At 47.5% G+C, this 23732-nt stretch overlaps 1 protein-coding gene across 3 annotated transcripts in view; it reads left to right on the top strand.

Annotated features, from left to right (window-relative positions):
* Positions 1 to 650: 650 nt before the first annotated feature.
* LOC146335710 (syntaxin-binding protein 1) overlaps positions 651 to 23732 on the top strand; it is an 82246-nt gene continuing 59164 nt past the window's right edge. For all 3 annotated transcript variants that reach the window (XM_084821030.1, XM_084821031.1, XM_084821032.1), the window contains exon 1: positions 651 to 829. In XM_084821030.1, coding sequence (XP_084677156.1) covers positions 793 to 829 — 37 coding nt within the window. In that variant the 5' untranslated portion in view covers positions 651 to 792. The remainder of the gene's footprint in view (positions 830 to 23732) is intronic.

Genomic DNA, 23732 nt, shown 5'->3' on the forward strand with positions numbered 1-23732 from the left:
ACGGTATTGAAGTGCACTAATAACTGTTGGGGCACATCACATATTCAATGCACCACTGTTGTAGCGTTACTTCCTGCTTTTTATTCCACCTTATCCCAAATACCGCAACAAATGTCACCGTGCGTCCTGCGAGGCGCTAATGCACAAGAGGGATGCGGCGTTACCACGATGGCATCGTAATGCTCTGACACCAGGTGCGGATCTGGCCTTTGCCCCCTCCGGACCGGCTACGCCAGCTGGGGCTCATAGGAGCTGAAGCCCCAAACATCTGGACAGCCCCAGGTTGGGAAAGGGTAGAATGCCTTTGGCTTGTTAGTGCGACGAGCTCTCTCTTTGGGGGAACCCTGTGTTGCACTTTTACTGGCGCTCACACACGCGATCAGCAGCTGAGGCGACGATTATATATATATATATGTGTGTGTGTGTGTGTGTGTGTGTGCAGCTGTCAGCTCCTCCCCTTAACGGACCCGGCCATGGCAGAGCCGCAGGCCAGGCGGTGGATGCTGAGCAGGCGGCTCGCTGATTGGCCCGGCCGGGCGTGACGTCGCCTCGGCACCTCCAGCCTCCCTGCATCAGCATCAGCTGCCAGCATCACAATCCGACCACGCCCTGCCTGGACCGCCTCCGCCTCCCCTCCTCCCTTTCCCTTTGCAGTCAGCTGAGAAACGAGTCGGAGAGCAGTGTGCAAGGATCTGAGCGAAGCAGCAGCGGGAAACAGCAGCAGCAGCAGAGACAGGGAAAGAAAAGAAGCGAGAGGGGCCCCCGGCTCCCCCCCCCCCCAAGAGGGGCATCATGGCACCCGCTGGCCTTAAGGCTGTGGTGGGCGAAAGTAAGAGTCAACTTATTTTTCTCTTTAATCTCTCTTCCTCCCCCCCCACCTCTTTGATTTAATGAGGAGGGGGATTCCTTCCCCCCCCCCGTTTCCCCGATGGCTGCCCCCCCTCCCCGATTGCAAGAATGGTTGCTGGAGCGAGCTTTCGAGATCGAGGCGGGGGAGTTGCAACGCTGGAAGAGATTTTGTCCGTCTGCAGAAAGTCCTGGGGGAGGGTGGCGGATGGTAGGGCGTCGCGTTAGGGGAAATAAAGCCCTCGCCTCTCCCCTTAAATGAAAGACCCCGAGCCCCCGACGACCATTAAGCAGCTCTTTTTCGTATTGTTGGGTTTAAAGAAAGACATAATATTCTTGTTATGGCGGATGCAACGGAAAAGCGGGGAGGGGAGCGGGGTGGCGGATCCAGGCAGGGAGAAGAAGAACTATAGCAGAGAAATGAAGTCCCGACACTTTCTAGCCAGAAATCGTCAACAGCCTTGGTTGGGCTTAGGATGGGAGTGGGGTCGGGGAGTAAGGAGGAGAGCTTGTCTGAGCAGTAGCAAATCCAAAGGCGGCGGGGGTGGGGGGACAAATCTAAGCCGTCTCTGCTGTTTTCTTGGGGGAGTGCGGGGGAGGGATGCTGCTGGCATTTTTCTGCAGTGTGCTTGTGTGGAGGGGGGGGAGCAGCAAAAGCATGGGGGGGTGTTCTTGAGTCCCCCCCCCTTGCTTTCGACCCTCGCCTTGTCTTTAAATGGAGGGGGTGGGGGCGAGAGAGAAAAAGCCACGTAGCGTTTCCCTTGTTTAAATTAGTGCATATGAAATGAAATATATCCACTGTACGTGTATCAATGGAGGGAGAAGGATGGTGTTTCCGCGTACAGATTTCTCAGTGTTAAGAAATAACGAATGGCCTGTGATACCTAACCTCGACAGAGAATACACATTATAAATTTAGGAACAAAGGCCGAGCTCGTTTTTGTGCCATGTAGGTTTGTTTCCATGTCGTTTGCAAAAAATCATTCTTTGATATCCCCCCCCCCCCCCACACACACACACTACTACGCACAGGGGAAGATATGGTGCCAATCCTGCAGTGTCAGTGCAAAGCATCTTGGTGGTTGTTTTTTTCTCCTCCCACCTCCAATAATATGCTCTGCCTTCTTTCTCCCTCTCCCTCTCCACCATAAAGCAAGTGCAACAAACCTGAGGGGTGGGAAGAGGGGAGTGCTTTTGTAGTCTCCAGTGTGACATTGACTAGTCATGAGAATGGATGCATGTAACTGAATCTTTTTCTTGATTGTAAGCAGGTTCCCCCCTTCCCCTTTCAAAATGTGAATTTGGTTTCTTCATATGTGATTGCTTTGATTTGAGGAAAGGGTGGGGGGGCTTTGCACACGGAACAGAAATGCTATTTTTGGTCCCCTGCTTTGGGGGTTGATCTATGCATTTTAAAGTACATTCAGGCAGCTGTGTGTCTGTCCCCAGAGATAGGGAGGTTGCCTTGCTTATATTACAAAATTATTAGGTTTTTTTAAAGGGAAAAAAAATCAGTGTTTTAACTACATACTAATATGCTTCTACATACCAGGTAATCCATCACCAAAGTATAACCTTCTTGCATGCGGACAACGAAACAGTGTCTTTTAACTTCTTTTAGGTACACACATAAATAAATAGTCCCGACTATAAAATAGTGGCTACTTTTAGCAGAGTTCTGTTGCTATGGCTTCTTTAAATCCCTTTGCTGTCTCCAGCAGTTAGAGATAAGCCATATTTCAAAGGCAGTGTTGTCCAGAAGAATATATCAGTGGTTTTTCTTAAAATTTAACAGGTTAATACTTTTTTTGGCTTCTTCTTTGAAATGGGAGGCGCAAAATTGTAGATGGAGAAGAGATTGAAATGGAAAGCAGGGGTAGCTTTTATACATTTCAGGATGTACAAGGCTGCATCTTCCATGTTATGACACAGGCTCAATGCTGCAGTCAGATGAGGCTGGGTTGGAGCTGGTGTGTGATGGTGTGACTTGGCATTGGCTGGGTACTGGAGGAGAAATGATCCTCTTAGATTTATGGCCTGCTTTGTTCCATTAAATCACCTGTCCAGAGAGCTGATTGGCATTTCTGCATCAGGGTTGTGTGTTTTTATTTCCAGAAGCTCAGAGATCAGGAGATCAGGTGCTGCTAGGGAACAAGTGTGATAGTTTCTCACTCCAACACCATTCTTTTTCTGCAAGGCAGGATGGAATTGGCCTCCTGCTTTTATGCTGCAAGATTTATATTTGGAGAGGGTGGAACGAAAACAGAGAGCCTTTTGTGTGCGTGTTTCATTCCATCTTGCTGAAAAATAACCATCAGTAGGATGTGCAAACAGTATAGTAGGGCACCTAAGAAACCTCGACCTGGATCCAGATTTGGTCATGTGTAGGGTAGGCAGAGTAAAATCAATGGGACATAACTACCATAATCCTATTGATTTTGATGGGTTTGCTTTAAGTAGAGCTAAAACTGGATCCAGCCCGTGATTGGATCAGGGCAATGTGGGAAGTGTTGGCCAAGTGTCTGTGTTTCGTGACATCTAGCTCTGTTACACATTTCTCTTCCATGCTGTTGCAGTAGAAACAAATAACCTTACTCAGAATAAAAGGAGGACAGCAATATGGTTTTTGTTGGTATTATCGTGTGATGTGAAAATTAAGCAGACTTGACAACCCTGTTCTAGGGAGTTCTCTTAACAAGGCTTTTTAAAAAGATGTCTCAAAAGTGTTTTTTTATAGGCAGGTGACACGTGTATAATAGCGGATCATCTGCTTGATACCTGTATAAAGCCACCTATTTAATGAGATGATCACCTGGGTGCATCCTCCTTTGTAAGCTAGATTGGGGGGTGGAATTCTAACTCAAGATGAAGGAAAGCTCCCACAGATACGCTGCAATACAGTATCCTTCTCTTGCTGCTAAATGACTGACTTTTCTGCGCTTCAGCAGACTGAACAAACCGTCAATTCAGCAATTTAGCCCAACATGTTATGTCAAATTGTGGTTCCATTGCATTGTCCATCAAGCCTCCAGGCCAAGAGGTCAGCCAAACAAAACATATAACAAAATATCTGGGGGGCTCTGAAGCCTGCTGCCATCTATTTATTGGGGTGTGTTTATATATCATGTTTTGATTAAAATAAACAAAATAAACTGATAGATCTTTCTAATTTTATATACTTTCTGATAATCTAACAAAATTAAAAATTTAAATACTGTGACCTTAAGATAATAGCTAGGTAGTCTGGGTCTACCCTTTAAAATGATTTGAAAGATCATCAGGCCCATCCTGAATTTTGTCCTTATTTATTTATTTATTTATTTATTTTATTTATTTTTGTCCTTATTTATTTACATCCCACCTTTCTTCCATTGTGGAACTCAAGGCAGGTGCATGTGGTTCCCAGGTGGTCTCCCCTCCAAGCACTGACCGGACCCAGACCTGCTTAGCTTCAGCAAGGTGGCTGCCTCATGTGTCTTCAGGCAATGCCTTGGCTGGCAACTGGGTACAGAGCTTTATGTGGAGTGGCTCCTTGATTATGCAATGCCCTTCCCAGAAATATTCATCTGGGATCCATTCTCTCATCCTTCCCAACCTGGTGTTCTCTAGATGGTTTTGGACATCGACTCCCATCAGCCACAGCCAGCATGGTCAATGGACTACAACTCCTAGCATTCCTGACCAACAACATCTGGAGGGCCACAGGCACATGAAATATATCAGGGCCCTACTGCTGCCTCTTCCAATGTGCCATGATGATTTGGAATATGGTTCCAGGGCCTTTGATTATGGCCATAGCCAGAGCTCTGCTGGATCATAACCAAATGCTCATCCAGTCCAGTGGCCTGTTTTCCACCCTGGCTCTTATGTGGGTACATGAGCCCATGTTATGGTAGAGCTGGCCCTGGTAATATAGCTGAACGGTTGGCCTTTGGTAGATCTCCTTGTTTCTCTGCAATCAGTCTCTCTAATCCCTTTTTAAAGACATCTAAACCACTGGCCATTAACACAGCAAGTGGCAGGGAATTCCATAGGTTAATTATACGTTGCACAAAGAAGCACACTCTTTTTGTCTTTTCAAGCCTGATGTGTACAGAACATCCTTTTGGAGAGACTCTTCGATTGGTGGAAGGAAAGATCATACTGCCCTGATAGAAATCTATTATGCAACCACATTTGGAATATTGTGTACCGCTCCGGTCATCATACCTCAAAAAGGATATTGTAGAATAGGAAAAAATGCAGAAAAGTGCAACTCAAATCATCAAAGGGTTGGAGCGACTCCCCTAAAGGTTACATCTGGGACTGTTTAGCTTAGAAAAAGGCAAGTACAAGGAGACATGACAGAGGTATACAAAATTATGCATGGTGTGAAGAACAGGGTCACATTTTCCTCCCACTTTCATAATACAAGAACCCAGTGGGGCCATCCCATGAGGCTGATTGGTGGGAGATTCAGGGCAGATAAAAGGAAGGGCTTCTTCACACAGCGCACAGTCAAACTATGGAATTCGCTACCACAAGATGTAGGGATGGCCACCAATTTGGATGGCTTTAAAAGGGATTGGACACATTAATGGAGGAGAAGGCTCTCAATGGCTACTAGTCCTGATGGTTATATATCGCCTCCACTATTCGAGGCTGTATGCCTTTGTGCACCAGTCGCTGGGGAACATGAGTGGGAAGGTGCTCTTGCATTCATGTCCTACTTGTGAGTCTTCTACAGGCAGCTGGTTAGTCGCTTTGTGAACAGAATGCTGGATGAGCAAAGGGCTGGATGTGCCTGATCTCGTCAGCTAAGCAGGGTCAGCCCTGGTTAGTACTTGGATGGGAGACCGCCTGGAAATCAGGCTTCCTGCACTGAGCAGGGGGTCGGACTCAATGGTCTTGTAGGCCCCTTCCAACCCTATGATTCTCTGACTAGATGGACCCTTGGTCTGATCCAGCAGGGCTCTCTTACGGTCTTACTGTTGTGGCCATGACCACCCTTGGGACCTATGCACCAAATCTAGCATCCCTCCTGTCTACGAGATGGCTTTTATTAGAGATTCGCCTTTGTGCTGACTGGTCTTAACATAACACATGTGTGTCTGAATTTGTTCTGACAATAGTAGCACCATGGGGCAGAATGCCACTGTTCTTCCTACCAAACCAGACATGGCCCAAGACTGGGGAAACCCAGTCCATCAATATCTTGTCCAGGGTCTTCCGCCATGTTGTCTCGGTTTCTGCTAGTAGTCTTACTTAGGCCTGTGTGTCTATACGCTACCAATCTTTCTATACCGAAAAGTCAAGCTTTGTTATGATGGGGCGGGGGGAAGAGTTGCAGATGGGCTTATTTTTGAGAACATTGGTCTCTTTGGCATCCTATTTGCTGATCATCTTCCTCAGCCTGTCTCTGGCTTTGGAGGCTTCATAGGGACCATTTGCCCACTCATTTATTTCATTTCTATATTGCCCAATGCCCGAAGCTCTCTGGGTAGTTCACAAAAACTTCTGAAGCTTCTCTCTGCCTCCATAAGGGCTAGTAACTCTTTTTATTTTTTTAAATAGTAAAATAACATATTCTGAGATTGTTTCTCTCCTCTCCCTTTATTTTAAAAAATTGTCTTTATTTTAAGGAAACAGATCTAATTCAGAGTCTCAGACCTCTGCAAAACACCCTGCACATTCTCTAATATCTTCTGTATTTCTTAATTTTTTTTAAATTATGTTATACAAAATGCAAAACTATACAACAATCCCCTCCCACCCTTAGATTGGGTTACAAAATACTAAGTGAGATTTACACATACAGTGAAAATATAAACTTCAGATTCTAAGGTTGTTGATGTCTGCACCAAAGAGCCAATTCTGGGCTCTCATGCAGACATCAAACGTATTATTACACCGTCAGTGTATAGGTCTTGGAAGGCAACATGGTTCCAATACACCCTTGGACACCTTTCTTGGCCCCCACCAAGAGCCCCCCCCCTCTAAAAAACAACAAAGTATTAACACATTTTCTTACTACCAGCTGGGATTGGTTCCAAGTGAAATGAGAGAGTCCAGCAGCTGCCAACTTCATTTTCCATAAAAGCCTGTGGGTTCCACAGTGACTAGCCATGCCTTCCATGGCAGCCATTTTGTGGCAGTGCCCAGGACAGTTTCTCAAATTGCCAAATGTGCCTACAGGCCCAGAAAGGTTGCCTACTGCTGATGTAGGGGGCTTTAATGAGTCCCTTTGCCAAAGAGTTTGCAATCTAACGTTCATCACAAGAAACAAGAGGGGAAGTGGAGGCAGAGGTAAACGGAGGAATATGCCATTATTCCAGTTCCATGCACACAAGCTTAGTTATAGTAGGGCATGGAAGGGTTGGAGAGGAATCTTTTTTTTTAAGCCCTTGGGCACTTATTAAAACAGCGTGAAGGACTTTGCAAAGGCAGACACTTGGAGAAAACAAATTCCATGGTGAACGGCCTACACTAGAAAATACCCGACCCTGTGCTTTTAATTTTTAAACCAAAAGGTTCTGAGGCTAAAGCTGACCTGTAGGTGACATCCTCATACCTGTAAACTTTGCCCCATAATCCCAGAGAAGCGTTGCCATCACGGCAAGGACTTTGGGGCAGACATGCAGGGCTTCACTCAGCAGAATGAGTAGGCGTGCCTCCAGACAGGGCAGGGCTGCCTTGTTAGACCATTACATCCAGAGTCTGAAATGACCTAACTGCCCCACTGCCCCAGGGATGAATGGTGGTTGGAGATTACCTAGTGGTGAGGTTTTTGTTCCCCTAACATGCCCAGAGGCACTGTTGTTTTTGTATGTATTATTTATAACAGTTGTATACGGTTCCACATCTAAACAGATTCAGGAGTAGTGAACAGCAAGAGATAAAATGAACAAATGGTAAAAAGAAGAAACATGATATCAAGATTATTCTTTAAAAAACAGAGTGCCAATAAAACCGAGGCTGGTCAACCATGGGAGGCTTCCTGGAAAAGAGCTGTTTCCAGGAGGCGCCAAAAGCAACCCAGTGTTGGTGCCTGCCTCACCTCCAGAGGCAGGGAGTTCCATAGGATGGGAGCCACCACACTGAAGGCTCTTCTCCAGGTGGACTCCAGTCAGGCCATAGGTCCATGTGGAACCACCAGGAGAAGGCCCTCAGATGACCTCAATGACTGGGCAGGTTGGTAAGGGAGAAGGCGCCCTCTCAAGTATCCTGGTCCCAAGTTGTTTAGGGCTTTGCACACTAGTACCAAAACCTTAAACTTGGCCCAGTAGCGAATGAGCAGCCAGTGCTGTTCCCTCAGCAAAGGAGTTACATGCTGAAAAGGGGCAGCTCCGGATAATAGCCAAACTGCTGCGTTCGGCACTAACTCTAAATAATACTTTGTCAAGGCTGAGCCTTGGCTCAAACTGAGCTTTACCTGATGCCCCGACCTGATTTTGGACAGCAGCCTAGTTCTCACAGAGAGGGTAAATTTGTGTCCAGGCTATATTGCTTCTGACTGCTGGTAGGAGTTGCGTAACTGAATCCTCCCCCATCCAAAAATTAAAATAGTATGAACACCTTGCATGTGGAAAGCTAGCACCTTAGGAAGAAGCATTCTATCCTAGCCTTCCCTCTGACATGCTACCTTTTTACGCATGGGATTTCCCCTGCATGGACCATTCCATCCTGGGAGTCCTTGCCTACAGTTCAAAGAGGTGCAAGCCAGACACAGGTTTACTGCTTCAGGAGAGGCCAAATATGACTTGGTGTCAAAACACCTCATTGTTTGTCTCATGGGCTGGTATTCCTTTTAAATCACACCTGCAGGATGGCCTGATCCAGACTGGGACCCTGGCATGCAGATGGAATGTTTTTAACTAGTGCTGTGATGAAAATGTCTCTGATATTGTTCTCGACCATTGACATTCAATTTGATAGAAAAGAAATGGCTTCTAAAAAGCAATTCAGAGGAGGAGAAATTTTGGAGAAATTCTCATGCATTGGGTTTGGGGTTCTAGTGGTTACCTTACTTAGGAGGTGGCTGAGCAGGGTGCGCGAGTGACCTGTCTGTCATCGTACAATAATCTCTGTGGCAGCCTGCAGCCTCCTTGGCTTCCCACACTTCAGTTAAAGCCATCCTGAGGAAGACATCATGAGGCCATTCCTCCCATGGGCCTCTTTCAGTTCAGGAAGTGCAGGTGGCCTGGGATGCTGCAGAGCAATGGGAAGATGTGGAACGGGAAAAGAAAACACACACGGCCCCCTCGCAGGGATTAGGTAAGCTCAAAAACCAAACAAAATCCAAAATTCTGCCGCAGAAAAGTGGAAGCCTCGACACAGTGGGTGCTGTTGCCACTAGCAGGAGCAGTGCCGTAAACCAAAAACCCTGAGGAGAAAAGAACCTGTGCTACAACCCCTGCCACTAGCGAGCCCTATGTGTGAGAAACTGCTGGAGAATTTCTTCTCCCCTAGCAGAAAGGTGGCGAAATTGTCTCCCCAATTTCTCTGCTCACAAACAGGCTCGAGAATTTTGAGAGGCCGCTTATGCCCACAGCTCTATTTTTGACGCTTTCCCCAGCACTGGGTCTGCACTGAAAATAGTCTTTCCCCACCAAAGCTGCGATTTACCCCTTGGAAAGCGTTGTTGCAGCAGTTGGGTCTGTTTGCATGGGCAGGGTTTTCAATGGGAAAGTGTCACAAGGGGTCAACTTCCTTGCATTGTGGGTCTAATCCATATTAGGCTCCTCTGTTACTCCTGTTTCAAAAAAGAAGCATTCCCAGAGTTCCTCAGCCTGGTGCCTCCAGAGGTCTTGGACTCCAATTCCCAGCATTCCTAAACATTGGTCATGCTGGCTGAGGCTGAGAGGAGTTGAAGTCCAAAACCATCTGGAGGGCACCAGGTTGGGGAACAATGAATAATGCAGATGATGTGTCTTTATTGTACCGAGTTTGGGCTCCTGGAATTAGGCCGAGAAGTGGTGTCGGAATGAAGGCGGCCATTAGGCCAGCGTTCAGTAGCCGGCTTTGGTATCTTCAGGGTCAGTTTGTTTTGGTGAGGTGAACATAGCACGAGTTGACGCTTTCCTTAGTGTGCTCACTTTCTCTCCTGCAATCGCCTTTGTGTATCCTGTTGCGAAATCTCCTTTGCGGTCAACACTCTTGTGGTTCCACGAGGGCTCCATGGAGACGTTTTGACCTCCGCCTGTGTTTATCTTTGGGGGGCCTTGACTCTGAGACGGCTCCCTCCAGCTGCAGCTTCCTGATATTTTGTCGTCTCTGGGATGTGGTTATTTCCTCCCTTTCAGTGCTGGCCACCGACATCTCTGCACTTTTCCTCACCACCGACTGACTTGTTTGATAAAAGCCTTCCTTGATAAAAGGCAGTTGCTGTAAGAGTGGCTGTGGAATTTAAAAAGAGGATTTATGTATCTGAATGACATATTTGTGGTGTTTGTTTTCTTTCGTTTGTTCGTTCTTTCTTCCCCTTGGGTGCTGATTCCCGTAGGAGTGTTAGCGGAAGTCTTGGATCCAGACTGTAATTAGGGTTTTGGTAGCGAAAGAGGCGGGGTCATGTGTAACTCACTAACTTACCACGGGATCAGTCAGTTTCTCAAGATGGGTGTGCAAAGATCCCCGATTAGTGCTGTGAATCTGGCGGCCAAATAAGACCTACTGGAATTAGGGCTGCTGCACAGTTAATAGACATCATAGCCGGTTAATCGTATGTGTTATAATCAATGGATTAAAAACAGTTTAAATTTGCCTATGAGTAAAAACAAAAGAGTTCTTCTCAGTTGCCTTTTCCCTAAGCTGAACAGTCCCAGATGTTGTAACCTTTCCTCATATGGGAGTTGCTCCAGGCCCTTGATCATTTTAGGGCGCAATCCTATGGGGATAGGCGTCCGCCTCCGAACTTGGAGGTGACCGTCTATCCAATTCAGGGCAGGTGAAGCGTGGAGGGGATCGTTCCCTCCGTGCTTCACCTGTCCTGCATTTACGGCTAGACACCCGATTTCAGCTGCCTAGCCGCGGGAAGGTGGAGTGGGGGAAGCCGCTGCTGGATGACACAGGATGTGTCGCACCAGCATTTCTACCTTCCCCGCCCTGGAACTCCCCGTTTTCACTGCTCCACACTCCTCTTCTGAGCTCTAGGCTGTTCTGAGCTGCCTGCAAGGCAGCATGGGAAGGGAGGGGAAGGTCAGTTCCCAGAAACCAACATATCCTATGGCCACCTAGCCGCTAATTAGCAGCCATAGGATTGCTCCCTCCGTTGCCCTTTTGTGCACTTTTCCCCTACTCTACAATATACTTTTTGTTGTCGTTTCTCGAACTTGGGTTATATCGATAAATGAGCCATCAGTCAACTCATTATCACTTAGCCAGAAGTTGTCACAAATACAATAAGTTCAAACAGTATACAGATCCTTAACTATGCCATAATAGAACAGGGTAGACGGCAGCCCTCTGGGCGTGAAGAATATGCATCTATAAAATGACTGTATTCATGATTCTAAGGCAGAGATGCAGTAAGACAGGGGTGGACAACCTAGTGTCCTCCAGATGCTTAGCACAACAATTCCCATGATCCCTGACCACTGGCTGTGCTAGCTGGGCTTTTGGAAGTTGTAGTCCAAAACAGCTGGAGGGCACCAGGTTGCCTTCCCCTGTGTTAAGCCATGAGTCTCATAGCTACTTGTGCAGTCAGTGCTGAGAGGGGTCTTAGTTCTGTGATAGAGGAAAAGGTGCATTCAAGGATCACTGAATGCATCTTTTGATGTGGCTATGTGACTGGTGTAGATGTGCCGGGCATGAGTTTGGCTTGCTTCAACAAAAACACCCGTGTCTGGAGGTGGACTGCATATGTTCTATGGTTCCATCATGTCATTACACAAATAGAGGAGCCAGTATGGGGTGTAGAATTTGGTATCTTGAAAAACTGGGCATTTCTGTGAAGGAAGCATCTAGTCCTCATGGTTATAGAGAAAGAGCCTACAAACACTGGCTGAACTTCATTATGTGCCAAGCTATCGCCTGACTATACAGTAGTGTTACATCCTCACTACCTTTAAGTATATATATTTAAAGTATTACATGTTTTCACATTAATAACAAGAAAACAAGTGGAACCTGCAACAAAGTATTGCAGTGTGGAGTACTCCTGTTCAGTTCTAGCCAGCCAGCCATGCCCTTTGTTATGAGACACCATTTCATTCCCACAGCATTGTGTGTCTGTTGAGTGTAAGCAGGCCAATTGCCTGGGGTTTTGGTGAGGGTGTGGTGTCCCACTGTGTCCCACTTCTTTTGTTTTTGTACTTGTGAAAACCTTGGTCATTCCAGTGCCCAGTAAATGCATTTTGCAAACTGTTTTTAGACCTCCACACCATTTTACTTCGGTTTTATGTAATGCTTTGTTTTTACCCTTTGCTATTTCTTTCTCTTGGTTTTATTATGTGCTGTTCTTATCCTTGTTTGTTGCTTGCATTTTATGTTTTTAATTTGCCTGTACACCACCCAGAAATCAAACTGCAATCAGTCTATCCGTCCCTCTGTTTCCAGTGTTCAGGCATGAGTGCCATTGCTTGCAAAGCGAAAATGGCCCCATTCAGATACAAGAGGGAGATATAAGCAGGCACAGGGGAACCCCAAGGTTTTATGAGTACAAAAAAATCTTTAGGGGGAAACCTCCCTTACAGGGAGACCCCCCCCCCAAAAAAAAACCCAGCCAAAAGAGAACTGAAAGTGTTTATAATCCACAGAATGCTGGGGAATGGAATGGTGTGTCGTAATGGAAGGCATGGCTGGCTAACTGGAACACTGGATAGAAGTGCTCCACGCTGCAGCATTTCATTGCAGGTCCTACTTGTTGTTGTTGTTTTGTTTTTGTTTTTAATGTGAGAAGCACCTCAGCCTGAAATGGTACAGTTCCAGAGGGATTCTACAGCGTCACTAAAAGTGTAGATCAACAGGAAAGCAGCAGTTTAGGAGGACTAACCTGATGTTGCTGCAAACGTGTGTATTTGCTCCTGCTCCCACGTAAGCCCTGCTCAAGCTGCACATTTGTAAATAAGCAGATGTTTTAAGAAACAAACATCCACCCATCCAAGGCTTTTGTGCTCCAATCCTCAAAGGGAAGATATTCTCTGTGGCACCCCTGTGCAACATGACTCTCTCCAGTAGCGAACTCCCTCCAGTAGCGAACTCAATGCTGATGGGTTGGTCCTGTTTTGACCGTAATCAAGACACAAAAGGGAGGTGTTGTGCTGTGGGGAACTACGGAGTGCTCATAAGTACCTAAAAAAACCCTTTAGAGATACCAGTCTAAGGGGGCAATCCCACCCCAATGAAGATTAACATGCTCCGTGACCAAAGAATGCTGAATGTCTACTGGAGATGGGGGGAAAGAACAACTGGGGATGGGTAATGGACAGAAGGGTAGCTTAGGTGGTCACAGGCCTAGTTTCATAGCACCTATAGCTCTGTTCTCCATCACCTCACAGCCACTCCCTACACCTCAACATCTGCTGCACAAGGTGGCAGCTGTCTCACTTTGCCTAATGTCAGGGCTGGCCCTAGGGTTGTTTCATATTGACCCAGTATCAGGCTGCTCTCTAGTTCCTTCCCCTCTCAAGGTCAAGGTGTTTCTCCTGCAGGATGTTGAGGAAAAGGTTGCTCTCCCTGCTTTTTTAAAAGGGGGGGGGGAAGCTCCTTTCACATATTAAAAAAATAAATCGGTGTCTGGAAGAAGGAAGCCTTTTCAGTGCCCCCTCCCAGTTGTGTGCGTGCGTGTGTAAGCTGTTTAAAGGACCCCCTCCCAATTCCCAGGCAAATAGCCCCCTCTTCATCCCCCTGGAACCTCCCTCCCCTCGGCTTGGTTTTTTATTAGGCACTCCTGAGCTGAAAGCAAACAGGGAGGCTTTGAGCGTTGCTGCAGTGCAGCTCGGAGGATCAACAGCACTGCAAGAGAGACGGCTGATGGGGCCAGATCATGTCTGCTGCAGAGGAATTGGATCTATCCCTTTTCTCCTTGTCCCCTTCCTCTCTTCTTCTCCCTTCATTTCTATGCATTTGCCCTGAAAGGGTTGCTTTTGAAGACACTCTGCTTGTCCTGTCATGGATGGTACTTTTTAAAACATGGGAATAAACAAGAACATTGTCTTACCTCAGCCCCCCTTGCACCCCCCGAGAATCATCATATAGTTGGGCTGGAAGGGGCCCATAAGACCATTGAGTCCAGCCCCCTGCTCAATGCAGGAATCCAAGTCAGAGCGTTCTTGACAAGTGGCTGTCCAGCTCCATCTTGAATGCCTCCAGTGTGGGAGAGCAAATCAGAGCATCCGGTTGCATGAGAGTGACCTCCACGATCCATTCCGACTCTGATTCTGTGATGGCTAGGGGGTTTGACACTTGTCCATGCAGTCCGTCCCTTCCCTTTGCCTCTCCCCTGGAAGTCAAGTCAATCAGGCTGACCCTGGGAAGCCCTGCGGCACCCCCTCCAATACTGTTTCACACCTACCCCACCCTCTTCCGCCAATCTCCTGTCCGTCATAGCTTGTAAGCCAAGGGTGCCCTCCAGATGTTTTGGACTACAGCTGCCTTAGCATCAGTCATGGTGGCTGGGGGTGGAGGGTGCCATGTCGCATATTCCTACAGTCCATGTATTGGCACCTAGGATGCTGTTGCTTAAAGATGCATATCTTGTAGAACTAACAAGCCCAATTGCTGCTCTGTGTCTAATAATGTGTAAGACTAGCATTCATTTTGGCAGACTGCAGGCAACAGAGGGGCCTCGACAGCTCATATCGTCGCATCCCCGTTAGTTGCCATTGGCTTAGCTGCTCTGAGGTCAGAAGGCCTGGGCAATCTAGGGCAGGGGTCCCCAACATGGCGCCTGCGGACACTTCCACTGGTGCCCGCAAAGCTCTTCCTGCCATTTATTCACATTTATTCAAATGTCTTTTGAATAAATTGCAAAACATGGGGGTGCTTGGTTCTCCTTCCTGTTCCAGCTGCTGATCAACTGTTCAGTGGGCAGGAAGAGAAAGGAAGGCAAAAGGGTAGAGGGGAGAGTGAGGCTAGAGGCTAGGAGGGGGGAGAAACAGTGAGGGAAAGAGGTGGGAGGGAGAAATAGTGGGCTAGGGGCTGTGAGTGGAGAGAAACAGCAAGATAAAGGGGTGAGTGGGAGAGAAAGAGCAAGGCTAGGGGCTAGGAAGGGAGAGAAAGAAGATGGCTAGGAATAGGTAAGGGAGATAAATAGGGAAGGGGTCGGGGGAGATAAATAGCAAGGCTAGAGGCTGGGAATGGAGAGAAACAGCAAGATAAAGGGGAGAGAAAGAGCAAGGCTAGGAGGTAGGAAGGGAGAGAAAGAAGGCAGCTCGGAACAGGGAAGGGAGAGAAATAGTGAGGAAAGGGGTTGAGGGAGAGAAATAGCAGGGATAGAGGCTGGGAGAGGGGAGAGCAAGCGCATAAAGGGGAATGGTCTGCATGAATAAAAGAAGACTGGGGGGGGCACGATGCAACTCGATGCATTTCCCAGCCTCAAGCCTTGCCACTTCTCTTCCCTCACCCACCTCTTGTCTAGCCAGGCCCCTATGGCAGCTGTTAGGTGACTGGCCACATCCTTCACAGGAGCCATTTTGTGGAGGTGCCCACGGTAGTTTTTGAAATTCCCAAATGTGCCCATGGGTCCAGAAAGTTTGGGGACCCCTGTTCTAAGGGCTGGAAGGGGGAGCACTAGCAGAGGAGAAGGGGCAGGGTGGTTGGGGGCTTACCTATTCTCGTTGGCCTATGCCCCTGTCCCCACTTACATCTGCAGTATGAGAGAAATGAAGTGTCAGCAGCTCCGCGTTTCCCATGTAATGCTTCATTCCAGCTGTAGCCATTACACTGTACTGCCTGCTGCTGGGCTAGCTCTTTGGAGTCTGCTCCAGTCATCTAGAATATCCCCACCCTGATTATAAACCTTTATATCTGGGGTGGGCAAATGGTGGCCCTCCAGATGTTTTGGCCTGCAACTCCCATCATGCCTAGCCAGCATCATCAGTGGTGAGGATGATGGGAGTTGTAGGCCAAAACACCTGGAGGGCCGCAAGTTGCCTTATCCCTCCTTTAACCTTTATGCAAGATTTTGCCCGTGGTAAAGAGATGAATAACAAAGGTGATGCGCAGCCCCAAACTTCTGGCACTGAATCAAAAGGCTGCGTGAAGGTGGCAGGCCCATGACGGGGAAATCACACTATCCTACACCTCTGTGGTGCAAGGGTGTACAGGGGCAGAGAGACACTGAGGGGCGAGGGAGAAGCAGGGGGAGGGGGGCTTAGTGAAGGGCCCCTTAAACCTAGCAGCACTTCTGAATCAAGCCCACAGCATCTTGCACTGTTTGCAGCCTAAACGTCCATGCACATTTGGAAAGAGGAAAGCGCCCATCAACCTGTGTTGGACGTAAGATGTCTTGATGCCTCCAGGAGGTTTCATCCCACCCCTGGGACATGGTTGGGGAACCCATTCCCTCGGGAGGCGGTGGGCTCTCCCACACTGGAGGCATTCAAGACGAGGCTGGACAGCCATCTTTCAGGGATGCTCTGCCCTGGATTCCTGCATTGAGCAGGGGGTTGGACTCGATGGTTTTGTGGGCCCCTTCCAGCCCTCCTATTCTATGAATCTATCTGTCAGGGAAGCCTATGAGAGGAAGCCATAATTGAGTGGGCGGCTGACTTGACTTCTCATTTCCTCTAGGGTTTGTTATCTTGGTCTGTCTTCCAACTTCCTGTCCAGGACCAGCACCTGTTATCCTTGGGTAGCTGCTGGGCTTCCATTGGCCTGGTAGGGCCCCCCTCTGGCACCTGCTTTCTGCATGCCTCCCCCTCCTTAAAAAAACAACAACATCCTGATCCAGTGCTTCAAACAGAACTGGGCAGTTTGGTATCGTCAACCTTTTATCTCCCACAATGCTCTGGAGGGTGGCCAGGTGCCCTCTGTTACAGAGGGCGATCCTTTATTTGAAGGGCTCTCAGAAGATTGCCCTCTATTCTGAAGCAGTGGAGGCTGGTGGTTCCGATGTCAGTGGGGTGGTGAATTCACTCTGGGTTTCCGTCAGGACCAGTCAGAACTCTAAAGGAGCTGGACAGCTCCTTTATCTTATTTTATTTATTATTTATTTATTACATTTATATCCCGCCTTTTTTTTTTCCTCCTGAAGGAACCCAAGGTGGTGTACATAATCCTTCTTCTCTCCATTTTATCCTCACAACAACAACCCTGTGAGGTAGGCTGGGCTGAGAGTGTGTGACTGGCCCAAAGTCACCCAGCGAGCTTCCATGGCCGAGTGGGCGCTAGAACCCGGATCTCCCGACTCCCAGTTTAACACTCCATACCACACTGGTGTTCTGGCTGGCCCTGACTGAAACCCGGAGTGGATTCACTGCCCCACTGACATCGGAGCCACCAGCCTCCACTGTTTTGAAGCCATCCTCTCTTTGAAGGGCTCCCCAGTCCAGGGCTGGTTTGAAGTTAAAGAACCATCAGGAAGGGGAGCCTAGATTTGCTCAGCAACAGTTAGCAGCACTATAGTGAAATGTGTTGTATTTCTGTTTTAAATTATAGCCCTCATTTCTAAATTTGCATCTATACAAATACATTAGCACGTGCCAATGATATGCAGATGCATGACCTCTTTTTGTCCTCTTCTTTGCTAATGCGTGTCCTCCTTGTTAGCCATGTGTAAATGGCCACCCTCGGAGGGATGCTGTGTCATGGGCATTGTGGGAAATCAGGGGGACCAGACCCAGCTGCCTGGCTGTTGCTTCTTGGAGGATGGCTGCTGCCCCCGCTGGATGAACCCATCACGGCCTGCCACAGATGGAAAAAGGGGCCCACCTGATGGCACTTTGCCAGGGCCCCCTAAAAGCTGGAGCCGCCCTGGTTCCTCTTGCCTTTCTGGACACCCAGGGTCCCACAGTCCTTTTGCCGGTGTGCCTGTCTTGTTCACGGCTTGCCTTTCTTTGCAGCAAGAAGGGGTGGGAAGGGATGTCGGGAGTGGGAGATGCCCACCTGGGCTTGCCAGAAACATCCATGTTGGTTCAGCCTTTCAGATAACTTGCCTGTCTGCTGGCTGTTTCCCAGTGTACAGGAAGCATGTCTCTCTGCATTGCCAAAAAGGCCTGCACAGAAGTGTTACAGGTAGCTGCCAATCCTGCCCTTACTGGGCCAGGACAAGAGGGTTGGAACACCACCCTTGTGGTGCTCCGAACCCCGGGAGCATAACTGTTTCTCTACGCGCCTCTTTTCCTGGCTCACCTTCCTTAGCGAGGAGATGGTGCGCTGGATTTTCTCTGGGATGAGGAAAGTCGTATGGTGTATTTCTCTCTTCCCTGCTCCCTCCCCAGCCTCTAGCACAGAGAAAGATTATTGTGGGGGCTTTGAGGAAGTGATGCTTCTGTCCTACTCTCCAGGTGTGTGTGTGAGAGAGTTTGAACAGGTGAGGAACTAGGAAGCAGCTGTGATGTAGAAGTAGGAGAGCAGCTCCTCCCAGAAATTATCAGTTACCCTGTTCATTGGATCATGGCCAAGGGCACTTGACCACATGAACGTGTGATCTCCATAGTCAGAGCAGTTTTGGGGAGAGCTGTAACCCAGCCACTTGCACAGCTGGTAGATAGGGAGAGGTGGTCTTCTACTTCTGGTAGAAAGAGAGAGGTCTTCTCCATGGACTGGAGATGCCAGGGATCGAACCTGTGACCTTCTGTACACAAAACCAGTGTTTTACCACTGGGCTATGGAACCTCTCCACAGTCAGAGCAGTTCTTGGGAGAGCTGTAACCCAGCACTTCTGCACAGCTCCTGGCAACGTCTTAATACAGAAGAGCTGCTGAACCAGAAATGGACGACGTACGGTGGTGAATTTTGTTTTAGCTCTTTCCTGGCTTCATTGGAAGCTAGGAAGAGCACGTTTGGCAGAACAAGGTGATAGAATGGTGCAGCTTCAATCTGCTGGTTTCTCCCTGATGTGTGTTCTACTCACAAGGAGATTTTAAAAACATGTGGGGGAACGATTTTAAAAAAATGATATGTGTGTGTCCACCTGCAATCCGAGGAGGTATGGTCCACCCTTCTACCTCATTCTGCTCCCTGTGGAGACCAGGCCCAGCGGAGAGGAAGTTGACACAAGCCTGTGGTTCAGGGCCTGATGCTTCTCTTACCGAGCCCGATGAAGCAAGCAGAAAGAAGGTTTGCGACACGGTGTTACGGGAAATGCCTGCCGCTCTCCCTGCAAGGGAGCGGGGAAGGGTTTCCTCCTTTTGTCTGAGAACGTATTTGTTGGAAGAAACACAAGTGGAAGCTTTTAAAAGTGAAACCAAAATGTATTGCACATCATGTGGACACTGAGGGAGTTTACTGAGGTGAAATTCATAGAGAGCTGTGGAGGCCCCCCAAAACATGGTGATGGTAATGGCACTGCTGTGGAAGAGAGCAACTGGGCTTCTTCTTGTGTCGATGTTTGCCTCTACAAGATAAGTTTAGAATGAGCCCCAAGCTGGTACAAATATTTTGTTTGGGGCGAGGGGATTATTTATTTATGGTATTTCTATGCCATTTTTCTGGAAATCATCCAAGAGGGTGCACAAAAACCAAAACAAAACCAGTAATCAAATAAAAACTGAGTAAAACACTAAAAGGAACATTAAAAACCATGGGAACAAGTATTTATTATTTAAGGCAAACACATTTATTTTCCTTACCTCAACTAATAACGTATTATTAATTGAATATCCATGTGGATTCTTCCAGAAGGATCTGGAAAGAACAAGAGTTATTGGGAATCCGTTATCCTCTTTATGGATCTTTCTAGAAGAATTCTCGTGGGCTGCCATCCTATGTCTGCCATCTCCAGAGTGACAATTCCAAATGTGGTTTTGCAGGAACAAATGTTCCTTGGAAGCTAGCGGTATTTCGAGGTGGAGAGCTCCCAGCACTACCAATCGAAGGGCAAACGTGGAGCTCTTCCGTCTTTTCCTCCTCCATGGATTTTTCTTTTTTCTGGTAAGGGAAAAAGATGGAGGAAGCAGCAGGAAAATATGGGAGGGCTACAAATGGCAGATGGATGTTGTCTGGACCCCCTTTGAAATTCTGTGAATGGGGCAGGGAGATACACCATAAAAGGCTCATCTGGAAGCACCCTGGCATCCTGCTAAAGGCTCCCCCCCCCCAAAAAAAAACCTGGAAGGTGGAAGTGGAATGTGAGTTAGGTATACAGAGGCCCAGCGTGCTGGGGTTTGTCACCTCTGCTTGCATAAGCCATCCATAAATGGAGAGGCAAAATACGATTTGCTTTGGATTACAAGCAGTTGCCTGGAGCCACTCGGTTCTTGTTTCTAAATGAGGCACTCATGTCTGTCTCCATGTGTCAGATTAGAGGCCTCTTTCTGAGGAGGAGAGAGTTGGTGTACTGGCAGCCAGCGTCAGCTGAGCTCAACGTAAATGATGATGCCACATTTAGGTAGAGCATGCTGTACTGTGGATTCCTTCTTCCCGTTGTTGTCTCCTTTCTCACTTGCTTTTCCTTATTTCTAGAATTCTGTCCTCCTCCTTAATTTTGTTCTCACTGATACATAGATTTTTAGCTCTTGGGTAAACGAATTGCAGTTTTGTGTTTATAATTTTCTCTGCAGCACTTACCACACTTTAAGTCAGGGATGGGGAATATGTCGCCCTCCAGATGTTGTTCAACTGCAGTTCCCATCATCCCTCACTGCTGCTCAACTGTACTTTGGTCAGTTGGAGTGGGAATGAGCCATAAACTCCCCACTCCCTTTCCTCAACTCGTGCATGTCTGGCTTGCTGATTTGTTAAATCACATTTCCCAATGTGCTCCAAACCAGGAAACTGTGGTTTAAATGCTGCCTAAAATCTTAATTTAAAAACCAGGATCAGTCTTATGTAGGCAGGAGCAGGGTTTGTTTTATTATTTACGAGCAAAATGTCGCAATGTGGCATGCTCCTGTTCAGGGTGCCAGCCACTTAGGCATGCCTTCTTTCAAGATATTTCATGTCCTGCTTCCCCAGTCATCTTTCTGTGCCCACTGAGCATGCTCAGTTCTCTTTGAGGTATGTTTTCATTCCCCTTTGGGGGTTTCCCTCTATAGTTTTGTACTTCCGAAAAGTTTGGGGTAACACCGCGCATGCTAATACGTCCTGCTTGTGTGTGGTTGGTGCTATTTTGGTTACATTCGAATCTATACTCGAATGGCTTCACTATCAGTATATTGGATAAATGCATATTCTGCTTTCTGATCATCATCCCTCAAGAGGAGAGCCAACAAAAATAAAACCTAGCAGTATATAATTTATCTTGTTAATGTTTTAAACAACCCTTGCAACACAGGAATCATGGGTGAAGCCGCCTCCCCCCTCCCCCAAATCCTTCTGGGAGCAATGCTATGTGATGAAGTAATATCCTTCCCATGGGGGCATTCTGTCCTCTAATTACCAAGGCAATGCCACTGGGAAGGTTAATCTTGAATTCTAATTAGTGATGTATGGATTGTGTAAAATCTGTTCCGTCTGTGTTTCGCGGATTGTCAGGTGCCTTTCGTTCTGTTGTCCGCCCATCGACGGAATCGGTGGGGGGGTGTTAGGTTCCAAATGTATGCAAATTCACGTTTGAATGGATGTGCATATGTGCAAATTCATGCATGCGGAAATGCACAAATTCCACCAAATGCGTGTTTTCATGCTATGGGGGAAATGCACAGTTTGGGCCAGATTTTTTTTTATTTTGCATATTTTTTCAATCACAACATTTTGGAAAATTAAAAAAAAAAAAAGTTCCGCCAGTCAGCAGAAACCACCCAACGGGGGGAAAGCCGGTCCGCTGCAGAATCCGCCAGTCAGATTCATGGAAATCTGAACTCATTTGGTTCCATTGTGGATTTCTCCGACATTCCCGGTTCTGATACACTATGCTCACACAGACTGGTAAGCCAGGACTCTGCCGAAACCTAGCATACAAACTGCCTGATTTCACTCGGCTCCTCCTGTGAGCTGCTAAAGAACCCAGAAATCATTTGCTAACATGTCATCTCGACCTGGGATGCTGGCTTGTTGCTCCTTTCACAAGCCAGGATTCTTAAACCAGGGTATGTTCTTGGCTTACAAATTCTGGTTTGTTTGGGGGCAATAAGCAAGGATCTCCTGTATGGACAAGATGCCAAACAAATAATTCCTGATTAGATTAGCAGCTTGTATTGGTGGGAGGAGCAAAGCAGGAGCAAACGGGCTGCTTTCTGATGATGATGAATTGTATGTGTCACTTCTTAGTGCAAAAAGTCTCAAAATGACTTACACACCTCAATACAGAAATCCGTAATGAATATTTATTTATTGCATTTCTATCCCGCCTTTTTCCCTCTTGCAAGGAACCCAAGGCGGCTTGCATTCTCCCCTCCTCCTCTCCATTTTATCCTCACGACAACAACCCTGTGAGGTAGGTTGGGCTGAGAGTCTGTGACTGGCCCAAAGTCACCCAGGGAGCCTCCATGGCCGAGTGGGGACTGGAACCCGGATCTCCCGACTCCCAGTCCAACACTCTCAAAATCGATGCATGTAAGCCATAGTCAGCCCAATAAAAAAAATAAAATAAACATTATAAAAACGTAATCAGAAAGTATGAAAAGTGTTCGTTCACACGACACAAGATCTCCCCACCCACCCCCCTCTCAGCCTAGATGAATGCCACAGAATTAGCCACATCACTTTGACCATCACTAATGTCCAGAAGCCCAGGAAAATAAGTATGTCTTTGACGCCGAAAAGATGAGTGTCGACACCTGATAAGCTTCCCTGGGGAGAGTGTTCCAGAAATGTGGGGCTAAGACAGAAAAGGCCCATTCCCAAACTGCTGCCCTGCCCACCCACCCACCCTGCAAGCTTCTCTTAGAGGGAGCCCACAGAGAAGGGCCTCTGAAGCCAACCTCAGAGACCGTTTCATAGATGGAGAGGTCATCTTTGAGATATTGGGGTCCTGAGCCATGTAGGGTTTTGTAGGCTAAAACCAGTCCTTTGGATCTGGGTGAAGTTGTTTCTGGGCCAAATTGGGAACCAGTGCAGGTGAACCAGGAGTGGACTCATATGTTCACATTGCCCTAGTCCCAGTCAATGGCCTGGTTGCAGAATTTTGCAGTAGGTGCAGTTGCTGAACCATCTTCAAAGGCAGCCCAACACACAATGCATTGCAGTAACCTAACCTAGAGGTTACCGCAGCATAGAGCACTGATCCTAGGGTATCCCCATCCAGATAGGGTTGCACCTGGGCTATCGGCTGAAGCCGGTAGAAGGCACTCCATGCCACGGAGACCACCTGAGCCTCCAATGACAATGATTGATCCAGGAGGACCCCAAGCTCATACCATCAATTACCGATGCCGGACACCAAGACCAGAGTTTGCCAGAATTTGGCTTGATGTTCCATGTGAACGTGGCCACTGTAGGGTTGAATGCTTTCCCCATCCTACCACTCTGACGGATTTTTGCTCGCTTTCTGTTTGGATACCAATGTAACTTTAACAGTTGCCAAGGTTTTGAACATGGCTATTAAAACTAGATCTAAAGGTGGCAAGCTAAGCTGTGCTCATACTCTGAACATGGCTGTGTTTGTTCTGTTTTTCGTATTATGGATGCCTGACTAATAAATATGATGATGAACAACAAATCCCTGTCCTTGGAAAACTAGCATTTCAGGAGAGAAGGGCAGCCTGGAATCTTTCCCCCTGAAATGCTTGCTTTCTTCATGCAGGATTTTTTGTTGTACAAAGGAGCATTTGGTCATGTAAGCCCCACCTGCAGTCTCACATGGTACTTTGGGGGCTCGTAAGCACATTTGAAATGCCGAGAGAGTGTTGTGGGTGCTCTCATAAAAT

The sequence above is a fragment of the Heloderma suspectum genome, chromosome 14 (genome assembly GCF_057233095.1).
Source record: "Heloderma suspectum isolate Gila_16-S chromosome 14, 16-S_ref, whole genome shotgun sequence".
Lineage (NCBI taxonomy): Eukaryota > Metazoa > Chordata > Lepidosauria > Squamata > Helodermatidae > Heloderma > Heloderma suspectum.